This window comes from Mustela erminea, chromosome 1, assembly GCF_009829155.1.
Source record: "Mustela erminea isolate mMusErm1 chromosome 1, mMusErm1.Pri, whole genome shotgun sequence".
Lineage (NCBI taxonomy): Eukaryota > Metazoa > Chordata > Mammalia > Carnivora > Mustelidae > Mustela > Mustela erminea.
Window position 1 is genome coordinate 89,519,837 of NC_045614.1, and position 26,811 is coordinate 89,546,647.

The 26,811-nt window shown below is 40.4% G+C and overlaps 1 protein-coding gene across 2 annotated transcripts in view; it reads right to left on the minus strand.

The window, feature by feature from the left end:
* CPNE4 (copine 4) overlaps window positions 1-26,811 on the minus strand; it is a 468,028-nt gene that overhangs the window by 42,534 nt on the left and 398,683 nt on the right. For both annotated transcript variants that reach the window (XM_032333091.1, XM_032333096.1), the window contains exon 8: window positions 3,689-3,787. In XM_032333091.1, coding sequence (XP_032188982.1) covers window positions 3,689-3,787 — 99 coding nt within the window. The remainder of the gene's footprint in view (window positions 1-3,688; window positions 3,788-26,811) is intronic.

The following is a 26,811-nucleotide window of genomic DNA, read 5'->3' on the forward strand; positions in this document are numbered from 1 at the left end:
AAGGTGCTTAAAAGAGTATGGCTCCTCTTTTCATCTTTGTTTCTTCTTACAGAGGTTCCTCCATTCCAGCCTCTATCCTCTCTCTCTATCCTCCATTCTCTTGATATTAACTACTTTTTTGTTGATGGCTCCAAAATACTTCTACAGGCAGGCCTCCCCTCCAGTTTTCCAAACCCCATTCTTGAACTTTCCTCACAAACTGGACCTCCCTGAAATAAGACTTCCTTACTCAGAAATGGCACCAATGTTTACTCATCTATCCCCCTCATATACAAACCCTCAACACATATTGTAGCTCTTGTCTCTAAAACCCATCTTAAAACACTCTATTTCTCTCCACCTCCATCATCACGTTTTGAGCCTAAATCATTATCATCTCTTGTCTTGCCTTCAGTAGCAGCCTCCTGACAGATCTGCTTTCACCGTCTTCTCTCTCTATAACAAATTATCTACACAGTGGCCAGAGTCATTTTTAAAAGTTAAAACCAGTCATGTCATTCTCTAGCTTGGACCTCTCTGGACCACTGTCCAGTAGAACTTTCTGCAATGATAGAAATATTCTACACCTGTATCAACCAAATTGAAGCCACAAGCCACAAGAATTTATGGAGTACTTAGAGTGTGGCTAGTGTGGCTGAGGAAATGAAATTGAAACTCAATTTAAATTAATTAAAAGTAAGACTAAAACACTCACATGTAGCTAGTGGTCCCTGTCCTGGTGAGCACAAAGCTGTATAGTTCTTACCACATTTAGAAGAAAATCCAAACTCCTTTCTCCAAGCTATTAGAATGTGCTTTTCCTGGCCCCTGCTTCTGTCTTGGACCACATCTCATCCACCCTCTCTGCTCCAGATTGACTAGTCTCTTCCACATCCTTAATCACACCAAGTTCTTTCCTCACTCAGGATTTGGTAATGCTATTCCCTCAGCTTGCATGCTTTTCCCTTGCTTGTTACATGGCTGGCTTCTTTTTGTCTTTAAGGAGCTTCAACTTAAGTGCTGCCGTTTCAGATTATTCTTCCAGTACCACACCTTTATACTTCATACACTTGTTCAGTTTTCTATAACATTTGTCACAAACTACAATTACATTTTTGTTTTTTGTTTATTTGATTCATGTTTGTATTTTACTCTGATGTGCAGTCATGACACACGTAGAGCTTGGCACTTAGTAGGTGTTCTGTAATAAGTACTAGTAGAATCAATACATAAGAGAATATTTCCTACAGTGCAAATGTGCCCAAATGGGGCTGAGTGATTGAACTAAATAAAATCTTTCTGGTATCTCAATGATACAGAAAAGTATATAGCGTATGATTAATTTCCTCAATGGGACTTGAAGATTCATTTTTGCTTGTTTGGAAGGAGTAGACTTTGGTTTCTTCAACTATTATATATGCTATAATTTTACTTATTCTACCCTCTTAAGAACCTAAAGATGAAATGTTTCCTATATTTATTGATTTGGTTATTTTTACTTGTAGAAGAGAACAGACACAACTTCGTGAAACTTTTTAGAACTCTAATACATAGTATTGATAATTCCTTGATTTATTGGGCCTGGCTCAACAGAGCAACAACTTCTCTGGCTATCTTGTTATCCTGGGTGTGACTTCATTTATAATTTAGTGTTGGTTTTTTGTTTTGTTTTAAAAAAGATTTTATTTGTTTATTTGAAAGAGAGAGCAGAAGAGAGTGGCAGGGGGTATGACTCAGGTCTCAATCCCAGGTCAAATTTGAGAAGTGGTCAAATTCCTGGGATCATGACCTGAATGGAAGGCAGACACTTAACTGACAGAGATACCCAACCCCTCAATTTAGTGCTGGTTTTGACTGTGGCCCTGAAACTTTGCATGCCTGCTGGTGGCAAAGGTCTGCATGTTTCAGAAGTTGCTTGGAATCCTGGATGCTAAACAGAGCATATACAACAGGTTTTGTGGGAGCTATGTCGAAAGTTGCCCTTGATTTTCTAGACCAAATGTAAGTACTTGACAAATGGTCTGGTTCAGACTAAGCTTCCAGTTCTAAAGAATATTAATTTATTTCCATCCATTCTAGGTATATCCTTTTTTAAAAAATATTTTATTTATTTATTTATTTATTTATTTATTTATTTCACAGAGAGAGAGAGAGAGAGAGAGAGAGATCATAAGCAGGCAGAGAGGCAGGCTGGGGAGGGGGGGAAGCAGGCCCCCCGCTGAGCAGAGAACCTGATGTGGGGCTCGATCCCAGGACCCTGAGATCATGACCTGAGCTGAAGGCAGAGGCTTAACCCACTGAGCCACCCAGGTGCCCCCCATTCTAAGTATATCTTGACCTTATATCTGAAAGAAGAGACATTGAAAATGAGTTGCGATATCCTCTGTAATCAGCACTTCTGACCGGGCCAGGTATAGGATCTTATCTCTAAGGGAAAGCCCTTTTCAAAGCCATTGAACACTCAGCTGTCACTCTTTTCTGTTCCATGGGGACAGTGGGCCCCAGAGTAAGAAGGTCAGGTATTTTGGTTTTGAGATCCCCTGAGACAAGGAGTTAAGTGTAAGTAGTTCATTTGGGAAGTAATATCAGGAAGCACCAACTGAGGAGTGGGGAATTGAGACTCAGAGACTGCCAAAGAAGTCTGCAGTCAGTTACCACTGTGGGCAACCAGGGCCGATTCCTGCTGGGGAACTCTAGGAACTCCATAGAACACACACTCAGAGTTCTGTCCCCTGTGGGGCAAGACATCTGGGGTATTTAGACTCCACCCCCCCTCTCCCATTAGTTATGTGTTTAGGGCTGGTCCCTGGAAGGAGCTACACCTTCCCTTATACTTCACCTGACTGTGGGCAGAGGCAGAATAGGGGCTTCAGTTACCAGAGAAATCCCACAGGCAAAGAGATACAGGTTTCATGGCTAGGAATTGGGCAGATGAACAATGAACAGGTAAGAACAGCAGTTACCTGGTTAGGGTCCAGAGGAAAACAAATGACTGATCAGTTTATAGATACATGAATGTATGTGTGCCTGAGAGAAATGAAGAAGACATTTAGGTTGCTGTGTGGCATGATTAAATCCCTATATGCCTCTGTTATGTGCTGGGGTTTGGGTCCATGTCTCAGTATCCAGTGTGTGAGTGAAATGGTGGAGCCAAAAGAAAATCCCGTGGCCGTATTGAATATCTGGAAGAATCTGATAATTTTTCCAAAGCAGTAAATATGTAATTAATGCCACCAAGTCATGGAAAGAAAATATTACCATAAACAGATATTTGGGAAGCACTAGCTACATGCTAGGCACGCCTCTCAGTACATATCATGAATTATCTCATTTAATCTTCACAAAGTTCTATTAAGTAGGTACACTAATCACCTTCATTTTTAAGTGAGAAAACTGAGGCACAGAGAGGTTAAGTCACTTGTCCAAGGCTACACAGCTAAAGGAAATCAGAGATATTCTCATCTGACCTCTCTGTTTTATTGATGGAGAGATTGTACCACACTGGGGCGGTGTCCTCTCCAAGCTCACACTAGTTGCTTTGGTTGGGTTAATAGTAGAATCTAGGTACTCAGATCCCATCATGCTTCCAACTTGTCACATTTAATCAAATATTGATATCTCTTCTCTAGGTATTCCATGTGTAGTGGTACTAAGGATACATCAAGAGAGAAGTGTCTGGGGGAAATACCATGTGTGATTTACCACCTACCTGTTTCCCTTCCATTGCTCCTCTCATCTCCTTGAATGTCGAGGTGAATTCTCCAATGAAGTCATGTTTGCCATTGGAGTCCCAGTCCCATACTATGCACTGCAAGAGGAGAGGAATTATCTCTTACAAAAAAATCAAGAATGAACTCACAGTAGCTGGAGGCAGTGTGAGGAAGACCTGATGAGAGATGTGTAGTCTGGAACAAAAACCCAACACTCCAGAATTGTGGCATGTGAGATATATGATGCCTTTGGTTTCTATAGTTGCTTTTTTTTTTTAATTAAGTTTTTAATTTAATTTTTAAAAAAATTTATTTATTTATTTGAGAGAGAGAGAGAGAGCGCACAAGCATGAGCAGTGGGGAGGGGCAGAGGGAAAGGGAGAAGCAGACTACCCATTAGGGAGTGAGCCCAACAGGGTGGGGCTCGATCCCAGGACCCTGAGATCATGACCTGAGCCTAAGGCAGACACTTAATGAAATGAGCCACCTAGGTGCCTCTTTTTGATGGCATCTTTTTTTTAAAATTTTTTTAATTTTTTCAGTGTTCCAAGATTCATTGCCTATGCACCACAGCCAGTGCACCATGCAATACGTGCCCTCCTTAATACCCATCACCAGGCTCACCCATCTCCCCACAACCCCTCCCTTCCAAAACCCTTAGTTTGTTTCTCAGAGCCTATTGTCTCTCATGGTTCGTCTCCCCCTTGGCTTTACCCCAATTCACTTGAAGAAAAACAAATTTCTCAACTTTTGCTTTCTCTTCCAGTGTGAAGGTTATGGTAGATAATTCTTCTTGTTGGAAAACATATTAATAAGTCCTTTGGTTATGAAGGAGATTATATTAGAATAAATCAAAATGGAAGAGGTTAAGAAAAAAAGAGCTCAACTGCTCTGCTGAATAAAATAATATCAAGTTGAGTTTTCCCTTTGCAACTACAGACATGAACATAGGACCCAGGAGTATGAGTTGAGAAGTTTGGCAGGGATTCATCAGAGGGCTGAAGATGGGCCTGACGTTGGAGTAGGAGGAGGTAAGAGACAGGTAGGGAACTTCAGAAACTGTGAGGTCTAAATTTCAAGGTCAAGTCATTTAGATAGCTCTCTTCTCAGACGCTCTCTCTACTTCCTCCTTTCCTGTTATCCCTGTGACTAGTAAATCTGCCACCCATAACAACATTATGCTAGTGGTGACTTGGAGAATAAAGGTGAAGGGCTATGTCCATGTTTTGGGACAAACAGACCAGAGAGCAGTGTGATACAGCCCATAGGGATTGAAAACTGAGGGAGCAGAGTTGCAGAGGGAGAGCTAGACAGATGACTCCTAGGAGTGGGGAACCCCACAGAAACACTGGGGAGGGTGTCAACTTCTGCAGTACATGGAAGTAGAACTCAAGATACCTTATCCAGATTTTGAAATGAATCTTTGACCCCAGGGAGTTGGAGAATTACAATTAACATTCAGTTGAAACCATTCAATGTACACTAACTTTTTGGTCACTACATATTGACTCAATTGGTAGATGCTACAAGTAAACTACTAATAGGATCTGTTATGTCAGTCTGAGTCTCTAAGTGAGGAAAATGCACAGCAGAGTCTCCAGGTGACTTGGGATGGCCATTTGTATCTACAAGAAGTAAATCACTGCTGTTCTCAGCCACTGAGATTGCGACCACATAACCCAGTCTGAGAACTATTTAAGTACTTAAATGTCTTAGGAAAAGGTATTTCAATTTACCTTGTCTGACTCCAAAAGCGGGAAAATAAATTTTGTGAGGAAGTTACAAAGAAATAACAACAACAACAAAAAGCGCGTCTCGGAATTACACCTGCCTGGACATAAAGTTATCTGTTTGTGTAAGAGTGTGTGTTTCATTGCTAGAAATGTTTAAGAAGAAACGGCAGGACTATGCTCCAAAAATGTGGTAGAGAAAGTCAAGTAGAGAATGTTATGGAGGGTTTAGTGGGTTGGTCTTTGAGTTTTCTCTAGCTCAGAGATGGTAAGATTAGTTGGAGTTGTATAGGTTGCAAAATAACATCAATGAAAGGCAAAGCTCTTTCTGGTTGAAATGCTAAGCATACCAATGTTTGGTAGGAGGGCTGAGAACCCCCTTCTTAATTCGAAGCCGGAAGAAGTTCTTCCTCATTTATTCCATTAGATGGTGGAACCAATCAATGATTCAGCCATTTGGAAAAATGTCTTAGAATGTGCATTGTAAATATCATGTTGTTGAACACTATCCATTGATCAGCAGTCACTTACAACCAGGGGCTTTTCTCTTTCTTTGCCAGTCCCTCCTTACTGCCTCTCCCTCCTTGGACATGTATGACCTGGGCCTGGACACAGAAAGAAAGAAGGCTGGTTCTTGGGACCCTGATTTTAAGGATCCTAACTTTGCCTGGTAATAAATACAGCCACGGCACACCTGAGACTGACGCTCAGGTACTCTTCTACCTTGAGGAGCGTATTAAAGAGACAAAGGGAGCAGAAGCATAGGAGAGAAAAGAAGTGGAAGCAACCTTTTAAACACTCCTCTAGAGGCACCTGGGTGGCTCAGTGGGTTGAGCCTCTGCCTTCGGCTCAGGTCATGATCCCAGGGTCCTGGGATCGAGCCCCACATCAGGCTCTCTGCTCAGCAAGGAGCCTGCTTCCTCCTTTTTCTCTGCCTGCCTCTCCGCCTACTGGTGATCTCTGCCTGTCAAATAAATAAATAAAATCCTTTAAAAAATAAAAATAAATAAAAAGCACTCTTCTCCATTGAGGAAGAGGTTGAATCTCCTTCCTCCTGCCTCCCTAGTCATAGCTGAATATAGAAAAAGAAAGAAGGGATGTACAGAATACTTCAGCTTGTAACAGAATCTTAGGCAAAAACCACCTGTCACTCCTTTTTTGCCCTCTGTTAGATGTCCCGTCATGCTTTAGTTACTTTCCCCCCTTCCACCTGGCATGCATAACATTCAGGATGTTTGTAATCCGCTATAACTCGGACAGAGAAGGAATGACTACTGACCCTCCATGGGCTGGAGGAGGAGTCAGGCTTGACGGGACTCTAGTCCTAGCCTCCCGGGGGCAGGCCCTGTCGCTTACATGGGCCCTGCTTCTTTGATTGGCTAGCATTTCCCACTGCGGCAGATGCAGAATTCTGTTTTGACCTTTCTCAGAAGAGACCCTAAAGGATGGAAGACACAGTGAAGCAGAAAAACAAAAACATTCTTTCCGTCTCTCCCTGCCACGAAGCTGGTTTCTGACAGCTCTGATGCGGTTGAGAGAGGAACACATCTTGGTGAAAAGTAAACAGATCAGCTGCCCTGTAGAAAAACTGAGACTGAGGCAGGGTTCCTGGTGTGAATCAATAAGGAAGACTTGACAGATCTGTGAGAGATTAGCAGCTGGAACTCTCTATGAGCCAGAAGTCTTCTCAAGTCCCTGCATTTCACAGTGGAGTTTAGTATGCAGTCTTACCGTGTCTGAGCTCCACAGAGGGTCCGATCAACTCCCTCATTTTACAGAGACGGACGTGATGGCAGAGAAGTGAAATGGCTTCTTTGAGTTCACCCAGTGCAGGGTTGGGACTAAAATCCAGGTTTCCCACCTCCCTGATTTCATAGCTCCCATACAGATAGCAAATTATCATAATTAAACAATATATATATTGCTTACTATGTACCAGACTTTTTCTGAGAACTTATTTTATATATATTTCATTTATATATGAAATATATATATGTGTATATATATACACACACATATATATATAGACTCATTTAATCCCCAGAATAATTTATTGTTACGCTTATTTTATGGATGAGGAAATGGAGGCACAGAGAAGTAAAGTAAGTTTCCTAAGACCACTCAGCTAACACTAGATAATCTTTGAACCAAAAGTAGTTCATAGTTTGTCTTAACTGATCATCTTTTATGAACCCATGCCACTTGGTTTATGGTCTTTAATTCTTTATGGGAACCTTGAAATGACAATACTATTATTACCATTCATAGGTAATTGCCAATCTCTCTTAGAGAGATTAAGTGACTTGACTGGACACCTAGAAAGTGACAAATATGGACTGAATGCAGGTGTTTGTTGCCATAGCTGAAATATTTTCTAATATACCACATTGTCTCTTAATAGAAGAGATTCAGAATCGAGTTCTTCTAAATTTGTTCTGTGTAAAAAAATCCCGTTCTGTGATTGAAACTATAAAGTATTAAGATTTCCTGAAGCTCAATGAACACACCAAGCAACAGAGAGGACCTGTTCACTGTTCCCAAGCAATAGGCTGCATAGACAGTACGTGCATGGTCTTTGGGGTCTTAAGCATTGTCTATGAAATGCGTGGATAGGTGTGTCTTGAGAGTGCACTACTCCATCCTGTTCTTATTTTACATTTGCATGGAACCCTTTATAAGAAAGATATGCCAACTTATTGTTCACTAGCCTTTTGTGATGGTCAGTTTTATGTGCCAACTTGGCTAGGTTATAGTCCCACTAGTTAATCAAACACTAATTTAGGTATTACAGTGAAATTATTTTATAGACACAGTTGATCAGTTCATAATCAGCTGATGTTAAAATAAAGAAGATTTTGTGGTTCCATATGAATTTTAGGATTGTATTTCTATTTCTGTAAAAAAAAAAAAAATCGCATTGGGATTTTGATGGAGATAACACTGAATCTGTAGGCCACTTGAAGAAGTATGGATATTTGGAATGACATTCCAGTATATGAACGTGGAACATCTTTCCATTTACTTGTGTCTCCTTTAATTTCATCAATGTTTTGTAATTTCCAATGTGTAATCTTTCACCTCCTTGGTTAAGTTTATTCCTAAATATATTATTTTTGATGCTATTGTAAGTGGGACTGTTTTCTTAACTTCCTTTTTTGATGGTTCATTATTAGTGTATAGAAACACAACTGACTTTTGTATGTTGATTTTGTATCATGCAAGTTTACTAAATTTGTGTATTAGTTCCAATAGTTCCTTTTAACAGTTCCTTTTGGTGGAATCTATCGGGCTTTCTACATATAGGAATTATGTCACCTGCGAACAGATAATTTTAATTCTTCTTTTCCTATTTCTTTTTCTTTTCTTTCCTAATTGTTCTGGCTAAGATTTTTCAGTACTGTGTTGAATAGAAGTGGCAAAAATGGGCATCCTTATCTTGTTCCTGATCTTAAAGGAAAAGCTTTCAATTTTTCACCATTGAATAGGATTTTAGTTGTGGCTTTGTCACATATGGCTTTTATCATTTTGGAGGTTACCTTCCTTTACACCTAGTTTATTGAGCATTTTATCATGAAACAGTGTTGAATTATGTCAACCCAGAATAGCCAAAACAACCTTAAGAAAAAAGAACAAAGTGGTCCACACCTCACTTCTAATTACAAAATATATCACAAAGCTACAGTGATTAAAACAGCATGGCACTGGCATAAAGACAAACCTATAGGCCAATGGGACAGAACAGAAAGACCAGAAATAAACTCACATATATATGGTCAACCGATTTTTGACAAATGTGTCGAGAATGCAAAATGAAGAATAGTCTTGTCAACAAGTGATGTTGGGAAAACTGGATATCCAAATACAAAGGAAGGAAGGAAGGAAAGAAGAGAGAGAGAGAAAGGAATTCAGTCACTACCTTTTCCATACACAAAAATCAACTCAAAATGGATTAAGGATTTCAACATGTGAGAGACTATGGACTCAGAAAAACAATCTGAGGGTTTTGAAGGGACGGGGGGTGGGAGGTTGGGGTACCAGGTGGTGGGTATTATAGAGGGCACGGATTGCATGGAGCACGGGGTGTGGTGCAAAAATAATGAATACTGTTATGCTGGAAATAAAAATTAAAAAAAAAAAAAAATAAAAAAAAAAAAAATAAAAAAAAAAAAAAAAAAAAGGATTTCAACATGAGACCTGGAACTATTAAAACTATTGTAAGAAAATATGGGAGAAAGCTACTTGACATTGGTCTTGGTAATGATTTCTTGGATATGTCACCAAAAGCATAGGCAATGAAACCAAAAGTAGGCAAGTGGGATTATGTCAAACTAAAAAGCTCCTATCCAGAAAAGGAATCAACAAAATGAAAGGTATCTTATGAAATGGGAAAAAAATATTTGCAAACTGTTTATCTGATAAGGGGTTAATTTCCAAAATATAGAAGGAACTCCCACAATTCAAGAGCAAAAACCCCAATAGCCCAATTTTTAAAAAATGGGCAAAAGTCTTAAATAGACCTTCCTCCAAAGAAGGTATAAAAATGGTCAACAGGTATATGAAATCATGTTCAGCATCATTAATTATTAGGGAAGTGCAAATCAGAACTATAACAAGATAGCACCTCACATCTGTTAGAATGGCTATTGTTAAAAAAAAAAATAGTTGTTGCCAAAGATGTGAATAACTGGTAGCATTGTACACTGTTGGCTGGCATACCTTTCTTATAATAGGTTCCATGCAAATGTAAAGTAAGAACAGAATGGAGTATTGCAAACTCTTAAGACACACCTATCTATGCATTTCACAGACAGAGCTAAAGACCCCAGAGACCATGCACACACTGTTGTCTATGCAGCCTCTTGCTTGAGAACAGTGAAGAGGTTCTCTCTGTTGCTTATACTGTTTCCCATGTTACTCATTTAACCTTTACAGCAACCCTGCTAGTGGAGAGCATTTGTAATTGTCTCCATTTTATAGATGAGGAAACTGAGAAATAGAAAGGTTAGTGACCTAGTATTCATACTGAATATTCAGTGTTTAAAGTATGGCTGACTTTGACATCAGAGTTCTCAGGGTCAGAATCTGATGCAGTTCCCGGGTGGGGAGTAATGAACTCTCTAAACTGTGATCAGGAACTGTATAACTGCCACAAATCACTAAAGAATTCTCATAGATAAAGGAAATGTCTTCTTCTTCTGATCTCTCAAATTTTCATTTATTTATTTTTAATCACTGTATACTTGTCATTTGCTCAGGTGAAGCAGAATTTGCTGTCAAGTTTCTCTCGCTCCTTAGTCACATCATCACCTTAAGCTTCCATTGATATCTGTTTATATCCGCTCTAACATCTCCACCTATGTGGTCATCACTGGTCCACGACTTGAAGGGAACCTCTGAGCACTCAGATTTTTATCAGGGTTTAGCACAATTCTTGGGCACAAGTAAGAACTCAGATAAATATCTGATAAGTGAATAAAAAAGGTCTCTCTTCCTGAGTCAAGTTGATGACAGTTCTCTGAGTGTTTGGTCTTATCTACACTGCAAAGGGAAAGGAAGATATTGCAATCATCTTGTTGATTTTTATTAAAGGAGACAGTTGAACCAGATAATAAGCTTTGGTGGTTGTAGACATGGGTGTAGGAAGGCAGAAATGGGATTATGGACATAATTTAATGATTGTAGTCACAGGTGCTAGGGGCTGGGAAGCAGGAGAGCTAAGTTTTAGTCTGAGCTCTGCAGGTAGTGCCATGAGACCTCAGGAAGGCTTCTCAAACTCTGTGCCTTGGTTTCCTTCTGCATAAATGGGTGTCTGGGGAAGGAGAATTGGAAGGAATGTTCTGTAAGGTCCCTTTCCAGTCCAGAATTCCCTAGTTACATGACACTACATCTTTATTCCTTTTTCAACCTTCTGTTCCAAAGTCTGAGACTTTCATATTAAAGTAATTAAAGTAATGCAGTTCTTAATTAACTATTAATACCTGGTAATGTAACAATACTCTCCTTGTTCTCTCTTGTAAGGTATGTATCTATACATACATATCTATACACCTTGGAGAGCTTAAAGTACATTGTTCATAGTCTCATGGTGATCCTCCCAAAAGCCACCCCACCCCCAGGAGAAAATGGGTCCATTTTTACAGATGATGATCCTAAAATATAATAAAGTCACTAAGGTGACTTATTCCCAAGTGCAGAACTACCAAGAGCTGAATGAGGACCTGAACCTGGCTTCATCGCTCTACATCCAGGGCCCTTGTCCTTATACCACATAGCTTCGCAATAAACTTCCGCCAGGTGCCTTTCCAGTGGAGAGCTTTTTCCCCTTCTTTTCTTTCTTTCTTTTTTTTTTTTAAATAATCAACTAATTCACAATATCTGACCTCTCTCAGGAAGAATACATTTATATACAATTTTAATGTTCTCTTTGATAAGAAGAACTCTTCAGAATTGCCCAGAATGATTAATCCAGGAGGGGAGTCTTACTGAGTTCATTTAAAGGTAGAATTTTAAATTGAGACCATCAAAATTAAATGCTAACAATGTAGGGACCAAACTGTGCTTCATATCACTCAGTCTAGACCAGTTTTCAAACTGCAGCTTTTAGAAAATCAGGCAGTATTCTATCATTTTAGGGAGGTTTTAGGCAAATATATAGTCATACTTCAGAGCAGCCAAGATTAGGGATTTGTGAGAATTTCACCCATAACTTAGTATTTGGGATGACTTCTTTTTTAAAAAATGCAATGAGAACCCTTAACACAAAATTGGCTTAGTGGCTTAAATAGCACTCTAAAATATCTACAAAAAGAATATCAAATATATATGTTTGTTTATTTGATGGTTGTGACTTGGGCCCTGGCGGACCTTGGCTGGGTATGTCCATGGGGAGAGGATCCAAGTTCCTTTCATTATTTTCTAATCACTTTATTGTGATTGCTCACTGCAGAGTCAGCAGTGACTATTTGACATTGACGCAGCCCTTAGGGTAAGAGTGAAAAGCAGTTCCTCCATTGTGACATGAATACTCTGACTGGCTTCTAAGTCTGGCAGAGCAGAGGGCTACGTGGAGTAAAACAGAGAGCTTCATAGTAGAGCAGAGACTGAAAATGGATCCAGTTAGATGGTTACAGGTAGGATGGGTAGGACAGATGGAGGGGGAAGTTTCTCAAATAAACATTATTGTAGGTACAGCTCCAGAGGTGGCAGGCAGGGCCGAGGCTTTGACTATGTCCATCTCCAGGAGCCACCTTTGCTGGAATGGTGAGCAGGACTAGTGGAAACTTGTCTGTATGACAGCCCAAGTATCTTCTGAGGGACTCATTGGGAGGTGAGGAGAGAGTAGGCTCACAAGATGGGTCCAGCAGCAGAAAATTGGACTTTACAGGAGTGGGGCAAGGCTGAGCAGAGTCTGGTGACAATCACCCAGATTTTTCCATGGGCTTTGCCCCGGTGGATTCACATTTGAGTTCTAGGGAGGAGGCTTTTAGCAAAAAGGCAGCCTAAAACAGCACAAAATACCGGGGCGTTATGTACACCAAGAGAAAAGAGAGAGTAGCTTTGATGCACTGAGAGCATCAGAATGTAGTCCCAGGGACTCAGGTGCATGGAGGATGCAGTGTTGCTTGGGAGCTGGGGGAGGAGGGAGGATGGCGACGGCAGCAGCAGCAGCAGGAACGTCTGGACGCCTTGGAGGGCACAGCGTTGGCATTCACATGCTAAGACATCCACGCACCAAGTGGCAGCAGCAGCAGCAGCAGGGAGAAAACGGTGTTAGAATCTTTGGGACCCATGGAATATGAGCTCTGTTGGCTTGGGGTTAGTCCTTCTGATACAATGGAAGTGGAGAAGGGCCCTTAGCTGGCCTCAGGGGTAGCAGAAGCGGGAGACAATGCACAGATTGAGGGTGGGGGGCGTGGCCCATGCCAGGAGGTAGGTGAAATGACTTGTGGGTGAGTGTATGCAAAAACCTGCTTGCAATTTTCAAAGAAATAATTGAAGGGTGAACTTTAAAGGAGCGGAGAGAGGCCAGAGGTCTTGCCTTAGTTGCCGAAGCAAGATCTTATGAAATGTAGGTTCTAGCACCAGTCTTTAAAATAAAACCTATATTAAATATTGGGAATGCCAGCATTTTAATTCCAGTGTGGACCCTGTAAATGAGGCTGTGCATAGTCATCCACCATCTGTTTTCCCTGCCCGGCCTGCCCTCACTCACTGATCCCCGCCTCAAGAGGAAACACAGAGCATCTGGGACAAGAAGTCTAGATGCAGTGGGGGAGTGCTCTGTGTTCCTTTTCAGTACTGCATGTCCAGAATGATGCAGCTTCCTCTAATCCTGAAACTCATATCAGGTGCTTCGTGGGAGGAAGATCCCAAAGCATGAGTTCCCCTTGTAGACTCGGGTCAGTGCCATTTAACTCAATCTGCTTTTTTGGTCTCTCGCCGTCAACTGCTGTTTTTTCTTCCAAATTTGCTCTCAATTTACACTTTGCATTTGTCTCACCACATTTCTAATAACCAGGCCAATCTGCCTTTTCCGCAATTAGAGAGTTGGTGGAAGATGTAGTTACCTCCAGGAGAGGGATTATCTTGACCTTGGAGGTAACATGTTAGTGGTTTGATAAGGGGGAGAAATGGCAGCACTTTTGGAGTCATTCATAATTTGAATTAAATCTCTTCCCTTTCACTGGCCAACTGTGTAATCATCCCCAAATCACTTTGCCTTTTTCTACCCAGTTTATTAATCTGTAAGGTAGGGGTGGTAAGTCTTCTCTACTCACTAGGTTGTTGCAAGAATTTATTTGACACACATATATTATTTATTTATCTATCATTTACCATGGACTAGAGATCGTGATGTCAATGGGTATAAAGAGATGAAAGCTGTATCTCCTGCCTTCAAGATGCTGACAGTTTAGTGCAGGAGATGCAGTTGTAAATAAATAGAATGGACATGGCAAAACTGGAGGGTTGTGCCAAAGGTAGTCACCATGGACAGTCAGGAAGGCTTACAAGAGCAAAGAAAGAAAAGAGTACCTCCTAAGCAGCATGTGCAAATAAATACAAGAGCTCTTCAGTTTATTTGCACAGAAGGATAAATGGCTAAAACTGGATCCTTTTCTGAGCATATAGTAAGGACAGATAGAGCAGAAGAACACTCTGGGTGCCTGCAGGGACAACTGGAGGACACAGAGCTACTTTCTCCTTCCTCTTGCTTACCCTGGAGCCTGCATGGGACTGGAATGTAATATGCCCAGTTAAATCTCTTGTCTCCTGCTTGTTACATGCTCCAGAGACACTGAAAGCATCTCAGAGCACTTCCCTGTAGGAACTTGTGCTATGCAATGAGGAATGCCCCAGGGTTTGATGATGGGGATGTGGTGCTGAAAAAGGACAGATCTGGGAAGGCACAGGTGTGGGTCCTCACCTGGCCTCTGATGTTTACCAGCAATGAGACATTAAACAGGTCATTCCGCCTCTCTGGGACTCAGTCCTCTTTTGTAAAATGACTGGCTTGTATTAAAGGAACAGTGATAAGACAATGTTATGCCTAGGGATTTAGTATGCCTAAGAGAGCTTGTTAAATTTCAGATTCCCAGGCCCTATCAGAGATTCTGATTCAGTTGTCTGGGAGGGTCCCAAGAATCTGCCTTCGAAACAAGAGTCTTGCCAGTTTGCATGCATGTGGCCTCTGGACACTTTGAGAAGCAATCGACAGAAAATCTAGGTGTCTGGGACAACAGTGGCAATAATTTATATTTACATCCTGGTTCACTCTGTCTTCTTCAATCCAGTAAGAAATCTGACCACAAACAGAAAACAACATTCAAGGGCCATCCTGAATCCTTACTGATCATGCAATGCAGCACCGCTCTAAGCAGGCAAGCAACATTCTCAAAGGTTACACACATGAGAGTTGGACTAAGAGATTCCCCGAAGGGAAGGGTGATGCGATGTTGGTTTTATCTTGCAATTCACACATCTCTTCTTTCTGGACTGCAGCCAATCCCTGAGACATCCCATAACGAAGTATATCACTCTTTGAAGCTTTCGTTGGAGATTTATGGCTTTGGGAGGCTTGGTTAGTTCAGATAAGCTTCAGAGGCTCCCAAATGCTTGTCCAAACCTCTTTAACTTCACACCTCACCACTCTCTAGGAAGATTGAAGCTCCTGTGGTTGTGTGGGCAGAGTGAAGAGGCAGGCTTTGACAGTGACTTTTGCCTCAAGCTTTCAACAAGAGCTCTATATCTGCATGATCAAAGTCAGTCTGAATCGCTTCAACCTGTACCACTCTTTTCTACCAAATTCACAGGTATAAGATCTATCTGAGAAGCTGATATTCAATCAGGGGCTGATGGGTGTTGGACTCAGGAAACTTCCTTATGTGAATTGCAAATAAGAACACAATCTCCACCCAATGCACAGATGTTCAATAACTTAAGTCAGTCTAGCAGGCTGTTGGGGTATGATGCATACTATTTTTAACATGTAATGAAGTATGATTCCCCTTGAGGAGTTCTGAAATTAAAAGGACCTCTTCCACACCCTCGCGGCTCCCGGTCTCTCTCTTTTTTATATATTTACCTCCTCTATATTTCCTGAAACATATTGCAGATGGACATGATACATACAAAAATAGGAGATTGAAAAAGTGACTACAGATTTTGCTTTTCTTATTTTATTTTATTTTCTGATTCATTATCTCACCTTTGTTGAGTATCTACGCTGTCAGGAAATGAACTAGGTGCAGTAATACACATTATATCTTTAGTGGTAAAGATAGATGAATTAATTTTTACTCACATAAAGCTTACAGTCTAAAACAGACATTAACCCCATATAGAAAAGTGTAAAACTAAGGACTTAGTTAGTTGGGTAACTCAATGAGTGAATGAAACAAACATGTGAATGGCATCTTTCATACAAGAATCTTGGAGTACTTTTCACAAATGGTAAGTGACAATTCCCTTTTAATGTTTTGGAGGATCTGTAGGAACTTATATAGAATTTAGATTCTAGATTAGGAATATAATCTATTTCATTTAGAATTTGTATTAGTTATATAACCTGTAACTTCATAACTTTATAACCTCAGAGTTGTAAGACAGAACGGCCACTCCAGGGTTCAAGAGTCTGAGAGAGTGTATCCACAATATGTGCCATGAAAAGAAATAGAAGTCTATCTACATCTCATGTTGGAGAGAAACTAAGGAGAGAGGCACTTTGGAGAAGGGGGAGATCTCAACATTTTGAATAAAGATTTGTCTTTCACCGAGTCACAAAAACAAATGCTCTGCACAGCATTCAGTGGGAGGAGTACTGGACAGAGTCAGGAGCTTTGGGCTCTTGGACTCAGAATAGCCATTCCCTTTTTAGGCAGGATACTCTATTTCTCAGGGGCTCAAGGCTATCATCTGGAGAAAGAAAGGATTAGACTCGATGGTCCTTAAGTTCCTGTTCTTCTCTTAAAATGATTGAAAAATTAAGTGATTTCTTTCTCCTTCACGAGTGTCATTCCCACCCATCAGCGGGATCATACTTGATCAGCTCTGCGAAGAATGATTAGTATCACACTTCCTGTGTCATTGCATCCATTCTAGATAGTAATGACTCACCGAAGTTGGAAGGCAAATTCTAAAATCTTCCATTTGGTTTTTACCTAATACAGATCTAACTCCAGCAGGTATTGATATTATCAAACTAAACTTTTAAAACTACAAAATCTCTATTTGACATTGGGGTATCCCCATGTTAAATTCCCTGTTAGAGTCCCATGTTAGATTTTTGGAAAGTTTTTAAATTCTAGTTCAGCGATGAGCCCGGGGTAAGTGTTCTTTGACTGACTGAACCGGGGTGAGATATGCAATGTAGGCTTTAAGTTCTGGAGGTCAGAGGTCACAAATCCTCAATTTTCCTTATAAAGTACCCTGTATAGGTGGTGCCTAATAGTTACATATTTTTGTTCTGTCAATTTACTTGTTTTTAATACAATTAGCATTTGAGTTAATTTTGTTTGCCAAGTACTCATTGACCAAGTTCTCTAAGCACATCTCACTTAATCCTCACAACAAACTTGCTAGGTAGGTACCGATAACAACATTTTGAAAGAAATTGAAACCCAGGGATGTTAGGTGAATTTCCTGAGGTAACTCAGTTAGAAAGTGGTAAAGTTGGGATTTGAACCTTGGTCTCTTGGGGGAGTCTGTGCTTTCCTGTATACCATACTGCTTATTTACTCATCACTGAATGAGTATTTACTGAGTATCTACTATGATTCATGTGCAGATACTCTGGGCACTGATGACATGACAGTTTGGACAGGATGTTATTTCACTGTTTTTATGAAGTCATTCTACCCCAGCATTTATCAAGTGGCAGAACATTCTACAGAATTCCTTGGTTGGATTAGTCCTCTGCAGGCAATGTAGAGAGATCACTCTGGCTGCCAAGGGGAGAATGAACAAAAGGGAGAAACAGAAGTCCAATGTGTTTATTGTGAAATTGGGAAGATTATGAAGATAGTAAGGAAATGGCAACTACAGGTCTCAATCTTTAAGTACATGTTGAGGTTGAGGGAGAAGAAAAGTGGGAAAGAAAAAATTAGAACTGTCCCCAAGCTCTTGGCTTGGGTATTTTGGTTGACGATTCACCAGGCGAGAATCATAGAAAGAACAAGTTTGAGGGCCAAGGGACAGTTTAGTATTTGGCCATTTTGAATCCCACATTTTTGACTTCTAATAAACACCATGGTTCTCTGGACCTGTAGTAAGTAATCACTGTTTCTCCCAGCAAAATGCCTGTGTCTGTTTCTAAATGAGCCATGCTGCTTGTGGTTTATTGACTGCTATAATCTGATGCCTACAGACAACCTCCTGCTGGGTCCCTGAGGAGGAAAATTTGCTTGAAGACCAGAAAAGAACAGATGACTCCATTTGTGTGGCTTAATGGGTCTGGAAACCACAAGCTGGCAATGGAGGACTGACTGACAGCCAGGAGGAAGTCTTGGCATGGCCAGGCAACCTGATTACTGTGTATTCCCAACTTAAGTTCATTTACTTGCTACTCTTTATTTAATTACTGCCAATGCAACCATCATGGGTGTTCAAGACTTGGAAGTTTTAAAACAAGGGAACAAAACAGTTCCTAAAAGCATGCAGATATGAGCCACTCCTCATCAATCTCATGAAATGACCATTCGAAAATAGTTTTGCTGCTGACATGTCCAAACGAATTCTGGGTATTTAGATTGGATTTACCATCTATCCATAAGACAATAAAAAATAAATGCAGGCATTCCAGTCGGATTCACAAAAATTGTTCTGGATTCTCTTGCCTCAATATTACCATTGATTTTGTCCTTGCTCTGTTCTATTGTTTGTAATGTTTCTTTGACTTGATTGGTTGTCTAGCTTATCCTTTGAATACAACCTTTGATGCTCAGGACTCTTGACTCTGTTGGGCAACCATCACATCTGACCCAGGTCTGGATCTTGGGTCATCACCTAGAAATTAGCTTCTGATTGGAGCCTTGTGTGGACATACACCAACCAAGTTTAGGTTAATTCAATACTTATTTTTTTGAAATCTCATCTTTTGTGTGTATGTATGTTTGAAAAGGTCTCTACATCACTTAGACTTCCTACATAGACTTGGCCATTCATGGTCAATCTGTGCCTCACTGAGTTATGATGCTTACTTACATAGTGTGAAAAAAAGAGCTTGGAATTTCCTAGATAAATGAAAAAACCAAGAGTTTGGACTATGTTGTTTGCCTAAAATTGCTGCTGGTGAAACTCTATTTGTCAAAGAGACTCATTTCTCCTCTTGTAAACAATAATTATTATAGAGAGACTTTTGAATAGAACATTTTCCTGAGAGATAGAACTTGGTTGTATGAGTTTGCCAGGAAGACACCCTATTCTTTTCATCCAGATGGAGCCAGGCACATATTTGCAAGATGGATGAGCAGAGAACTGAGATTTTGACAGTGGTAAGCAGGGTCACTGACCTATCTTATCAGCCTTATTGCCCAAATAATTGAACCTTTCTTCTCATTTCATTTCTATCACTGGACAGAGCAATAGCTATATTTGTCTCTGGGAAGATGAAACAGAACTTCTTTACCTGGAGGTACAAACCCATCCATTCACTGATGGGAATGGCCCTTCCAGTAACAGCTTCATCAATAACTACTTTGGGAGACCAGAAAAAGTAGTAGGAACTAATTAGAAATTCTTCTGGCTAATCTAGCATTCATTATATTTTCAAAGGTAGTTTTTGATAAACAGACCCAAGTATTCAACTAAATTCCACATGAAGGCAGGCTATCATTTGAAAGAGCAGAAATAAAAATTTATGAATTTTTTTATCTACATGGTAGCAAAGTGTTTTAAAAGTTTGTTTTCACAGAGAGCCAGTTGCATGGGAGGTTAATAGGTATAGTGAAAATTAAAAAAGGGCTGATCCTGAAATAAGTTTGGGTTACCCTGGGATAATAGAAGTTAAACATCCTTCTTCTATCAGGACATTGGCACATGCTGCTCTCTCTAACCCAAATGTTTTTCTCTCCAACTTCTTCTAGACAAATCTGTTTAAAATTCAGGTGTCAGCTTAAATATTTGCTTGTCAGGCATTCAAACTAGATCTAGCTTGTTTTAAACTTCCTTCTGTCCCTGTACTTTTTCTTCACTGCACATTTGGGAGTAAGTGTCTTTATGATTACCTGATTAATTCTATCTTTCTGATGAACTGTAAATTAGCTCCAGGGGTGGCAACCATTCCTGTTTTGTTTACGATTTTGTTCCCAACAGTGAACACAGAACTTTGCATACTTTAGGTGCTTAATAACTATTTGTTGAATGACTGTGTGGCAGAGGAGGTTAGCTACCCAGCCCAGTGTAGAGCCATTGCTGGATGGGCTACATTTCCCAGCCAGTGACTGGTCACCAGCAAGGAGATGTGATATGTTTCACCTCTGGGCTGAAGGTTAAGTAGGGGTGTGCTTTCTCACTTTCTGTTCTTTTCCACTGGCTGATAGAAAAGGACTTTAAGGTTTCAGAGGATGGTGAAACCACAAGGTGAATGGAACCTGGATCTCTGAATCACTGTATGAAGCTGCCCCTGGAACACCAATTGATTTTCCTTGACTGAGAAATAAACTTCTGTCTTATTAAGTCAATAAATTTTAGAAGTCAGGTTTTAAAGAATACATGTAAATAATACATGGGAAAGAATGAATGAAAGCTTAAAAAGCAATCCAGATGTGATCAGAAAAAAGCTGGATCTCTGGTCCATATTACCTAAGGATTTCCAACATTTAGTGAAAAGGAGATAGGAATTAATAGAAACCCTGCTGTTGTCATATTTATGTTTGTTCAGATTGACTGTGTGGTAAAATGACCACAGCCTGCATTTCAGAGCATTGATCTGATTATTTTCCCCTCATCCACTGAAGAGCCCTCCAGGACTATTACAAATGAACTCCTGGCTGGATGGACAATATCTGACTTTTAGAACCAAGATTCTCATGCTCAGAATGCGTGAAGCTGCATCAGCACAACCCTTGTAAGAATGCTGTTTTACAAGATTTGTCTTTGCTTGTATGTATGATACCTTATCCTAGGGTAGTCCTTCCATTGAACCAACTTCGCTCCTGCCTTCCCTTTCTTCTCTCCTTTCACAAATATCATTTGTGGACTAACTGTGGGCCAGCTGCTGTGCTAGTCACTGGGGATAAAATGAGGAACAAGGCAGTCATGGCTTCTGCCATCACAGAGCTTACAAGCTAGCAGGTAAGACAGATAATTAACAGTTACTATGCAGCATGATACATGCTATCTTACAGAATGCACAGTGGGCTATGGAAACACTGCTCAAGGCCACTATAGCAGACACTATCAGTGTGTTCCGCCCATGCCACATTGGATCCCTTTACCATTTGGGGGCACACCAACTCTTGAGATCCTTTCTCTCCTAACACCGGCACTTACGTCTTTGTTAGAGGATTGTCCTCAAGCTGCCAGCCTGGTTTTCCTATTTGTGTAGTACTCAAAGTTCTCAGGGTAGCCCTTGACCAGTGACTGATACATGCAGAGATTTAAGGGCTATCCATGATTGAGACAACTCTATATTTCATTCATTCATTCATTCATTCATTCATTCATTCCTGGTGGGATTGAGCCAAAACCCTCCTCTCTGAGACTCTGCTTGATATTTTATCCTTACTTTGCCTCCTTTCCTTCTCTGGTCCATTTGCCCACTATCAGCTAATCCTGGGAACACATTTACATGAACCCTTGTCTCAGAGTCAACTTCTAGATGCCCCAAACTATGATGGGCATCTAATCCAGTTCAGAAAGTCAGAGAGGACTTCTTGGATAATGTGCCACTTAAGATGCTCTCTGATGGATGCCTAGAGTCAACCAGATATATGGGGAGTGGATGGAAAAGAAGGATGTTCCAATCAGGGTGGACAGCACATTCAAGATTCCCCGTGGAGAGGCTGTGTTTGTGTGCAAATGGTTCCTCCTGAATCTGTCTGACTTTCCCATTTTGGCAAGTTTTATGGTGAGCTCACATTTCCCTAAGCTCTATGTCAGTGATACAGAGTCCCTGTTTCCTCACAATCAGTATTTATCAGGGGATTTTTTTTTTAAAACCCCAAAAAACAAAATAATATTTGTTCCTCCTTTATTGATGGATTCCTTGCTTGTATCAGTGTGAATAATGTCTCTGCAAAACTGGGAGTGGGATAGCCCATTATGTTCAGTGATATAAATTATCCTTGATGGAGAAGGTCCTTGTTCATCAATACTGATGTGGCTGTGTCATCAATTTAATAGCTGAATGCTAAGGACCATTAAATCTAGCACAGTTTTCCATACCATTATTTATAATAGTGCCCAAGAGTAACATGTAATTAACTCCGTGACTGATTGACAAAGTAAATTGCAGGATAATCAATCATATTGCATAAACACTTGTCACTGGGCCACATATGGGATGTGAAGGTTGACTTGTGATGTTTTGGTGCTTCCCTGTCTAAATAGTTGTTCTGGGCTAGTGTGAGGTTTAATGCTGATAGGGACTTTTTTTTTTTTCTTCCCCCCCCCCAGATCCAGATTTAAAGCTGGTTACTGCACCTTTGTATTTAGTCCAATCCTGCTGCTTAGCTTGATTTTAACAGCTGCCCTCTGGAAGGGTTAACCAGTATCGAGAATCCTTCAGTTCTTCTTTATCTGGAGTGGCTTTCTCTTTTTAGGTCTCTCCCGATCATGAGTTATTCCTTTCCCTTAGCTTTCCTTCTGCCATTTGCCTTTAAAAGAAGCAATTTTTACTCTTCCTCAGTAGCCTCCCCTTATAAGGCCATTTAATAACTTGTTCTCCTTTTTGAGCTGACAAAGAATGAAAAATGTCTATTAAATTCACCATGAGCATGGGTAGATGAGACCAAGTCAGAGTTTTCCTCTCACTTATGGACCATTTTTTAAATTTTAGTCATCCGGAAGGGTCAGACTCTCTGCCTGTGATAGCTACTTGTAACTTCAGAAACTCCAGGTTCTGTGTGGCCAAAAGGAAGCTGGAGACAACTGTTGAGATTCTTTCCAGAAAGAAAAATGGTAAATGGAGAAATATCCCACATTAGTGTGAGTTTCTTCTATGTGAATATTGAGGCTAATTAGACCTTGTGGTTAGGGGCGCCCAGGTGGTTCGGTGGGTTGGGTGTCTGCCTTCTGCTCAGTTCATGATCCTGGGGTCCTGGGTGGAGCCCTATGTTGGACTCCCCGCTCAGCAGGAGGCTTGCTTCTCCCTCTCCTCCCCACTCGTGCTTTCTCTTGCTATCTCTGTCTCTGTCTCTCTCTCTCAGAAAAAAAAAAAAAAAAAAGACCTTGTGGTCAGGAGGTCTTCCCTGAAGTGGGAAGGCATTATTTCAAGTATCAGCCATGGAAAAAGAGTCAGATCGTTAGAGCAGTCAAAGAAAGAAAATTCTGTACCTGTCTCTTGGAATCACCCTCTTAGGTCTGCACCATGCTGGCAAATACCCAGCATAGGCATTATCATCCATCCCTCCCATAGTCCCTGCCCATCCTCTTATCCCCATCCATTGCAGATATCACCAGTCATTATACTTTCCTCATGACATTGGGATAAAATCTTGGAACCCCCTCAATCCGGCATCCTAGATGGTCACTGTCCATAGAGCAGAGGTGCAATATAGTCAAGATTCAAACCTATTTCCTATTGTTTTCAAGTCTGATGTGCAGGATGCACATATATCTAGTACATACTGATGGGTGGGTGCTAGGAGGGAAACAACTACCGGCAGATCATCACCTTATCCATTGGAGTAGGACTCTGAGCCCTGGAGAACAAGTCATTATCTTGTAAACCAGATAATTTCCATGTAATAGTACGTCTCGGGTTTATTTTCTTTGTTTTCAACTTTCTTTCAGTGACAGTTGATTTGAATGGTGTGGCCTTGTCATAGCTGGGCCACCACCTCACCAAAAGAGAACCATGTGTCCATGATAGGGTCAGAGTTAAATCAGAAGCTGGGTTATCTGGAGGCCAGAGCACATCTGAGACTACTAATCAGTGAATGCTCGTAGGAAGTGTAGGTTTTTAATTCAGCTGCTTTTCCTTAGCTTGAGATTCTCTCTCCTACTGACAGCCTTAGTGATTCTGAGTGTTATTTTATTTAAAAAAAAAAAAAGGTATCTTTATTTAAAAAAAGGTATCTTTAAAAAAAAGGTATCTTTTTTTTTTTTTGCCACCTTGAAAAGACTATCAGGATCTCACAATGAGATCACAAGAAATTACTTCATTCACAGAAATTATCATTCTCTCTCTCTCCCTCCCACCTATCCTTTTTAGAAAGCCATGTGTTTCCCATGATAGTCTTTCTAGTTTTGTATGTCTCTAAAGCCACATGATCAGGTAGCAAATATCAAAGTCTCCTGATGACTGAAGAGCCCATTACCCGATGGTTAAAATGATGAGGTTGATGATGATTTCCCCAGCATGAGTTTCTAAGAGAGCTACAGGAACCTTGCCTTCTTCTCATTCTGTCCTTACTTAGAAGCTTAGCTTTTAAGAGACTCTCTGGAGCTTTGATCTATGAAAAGGTGAACAAATTAGCAAACATGGACCTTCTAATATATTGTTATTCAAATTTGCAAACAATCACCTTGGCAAGCAGGTATGTGCTTTATAGACCTAAATATTGCTTTGACATGTGAGTCAAAGAGAATTTGAAAGCAATAGACAGCTGCTCTTAAAGAACTCAGCTTGGCATGTAATCTAGTTCGATTGAAAGATTTGGCTACATAATCACTGCTAAACAGACCACTGCTCTCCTCTGTGTCTCTCTGGTCATGTACAAATCATTCATTTGGCAAGTTCTTTTGCAATTTTACTAACTAATGGCATCCAATTGGTCCTTTTGGCCCTGAGTCAGGATTCTAGGCACAATATTCAAGATTTATTTTTAAACTTAATGAAGAGTTCTGTGGATTGGCATTTGACCTGGTAGTTGGCCTAACACTTGTTTAGATTTCTTTCCAGTCCAGTATAGAGAAACATGAACATACTTTTTTTCAAATGAGTTGCCATTAGGATTGTATTGGTTTTATATCCTAGGTTGGTGGGTAAGGATGGATCAAAGGGCAGAGGAAGAAAATACAGATAGAAACTTGCTATGAAATTATAGATTCCATTCTGTACATATCTATTGTTTCATTCATAATCTTATTCATTCAACCCAATAGCATGCCTCCAACATGTACTCTGTAGGCTGCCAGGAAACATGCCGTACACAATGTGAGTTTAAAACATGGGTCACTGCCCTCCAGGAGCTTGCCATCTAGTAGGGAAGATCCACATACACTGAAAGTAACCTAAAACCAAAGTGAAGTTGGGTGATGATTCCTTGATAACTATAAGAAAGTTCTGAGTAAAAGCAAAGGAGAAGAGCGATCTGTTGTGTGCTCTCCTGGCACATGAGAACAAGGATGGGGTCTTATTTGCCTTTGTAACTTGTTCCAGGAAAAAATTAAGTGCTAGATAAATACCTGATGAAAGTAACTAAGAGGGAATATGGAATTTGGAAGGAAATAATGGAGTTTGGGTTGACAGAAAGGAAGTAGGAGGAAATTCCATGCAGGAAATTGAAGGAGCTTAGAAACAGCAGGCAGCGGCAGCCTGCTGAAACAGAAGGGAACAGAGAATAGTTACACAGGTCCAGTGTCCACTGATGGCATTCATCCTTACTTTGGGCTTCCTCTCAGATTTAACCCCCACTTAGAAGTAACGAGGAATATAATATAGCCTCTTGTTCCTAACCAAGTCATGGGGATACAGCATTATTCTCATGGGAAATGGAGTTCCTGGGGTTTCTGAAGCTCAAAGAAGTACTTTAGTTGGCACAAGAAGCTCCCAGAAGTCTTGTTAAAGACAGATTTCCGGGCGTCATCTGCAAAGTTCCTGATTCAGTGGATTTGGGGTGAGGCTTCAGGGTTTGTACTTGTAACAAATTCTCTGTCCATGGCAGTGTGCTAGTTCTGTGATCATAGTTTGAAAACCACTGTCTTAGATAAATATACAATTCATTTTCCCTCATATTTACACCACTTCCCAAGACATGGAAAGAATAAAACTGTCATAAGATGGCTGTGATAAACAAGCTCTTTTAAAAATATTTGCTGGGGTGCCTGGGTGGCTCAGTTGTTAAGCGTCTGCCTTCAGCCCAGGTCCTGATCCCAGGGTCCTGGGATCCAGCCCTGCATCAGACTCCCTGCTCTGCGGGAAGCCTGCTTCTTCTCCTCCCATGGCCTCTGCTTGTGTTCCCTCTCTCACTGTGCCTCTCTCTGTCAAATAAACAAGTAATATCTTTAGAAAAAGATATTTGCTGCAAGTGGCTGCTTCTAAGATGCTTGATATAAGATTTCTGGAATAAAACTGCATTAATTTCCAATTTAGAAATGATTATACTCTGGGAGTTCCTACTGTCAGTTGAATGTTTAGAACTCAGAACATTATTTTCCTGCAACAAAGATGTAAATAGTTGAGATCTCCAGCTCATCACAAAAGCCCAGGTCACCTGGAATAAATCTAATGCACTCAGCTCTGCAACAGTTAATCATAGAAAATAACACCATGGCAATACTTCTAGTTAAACATAACACAATCTTGAACATGTGTGCTTCGTTTTGTTCAATTAATGATTCTTAGAATTTACATGACCACTAAATTTTGATAAATTAAAGTTGTATTTTAGCACATTAAGAACCTCACTAATTGACTGATCTTTAATCAAAGAAGAGAGTGGTATAGAATGAATTTTAAAATAATGAAATGGTACATAAAGGAATTCTCAAAATCTTTGCTTTTTAAATTG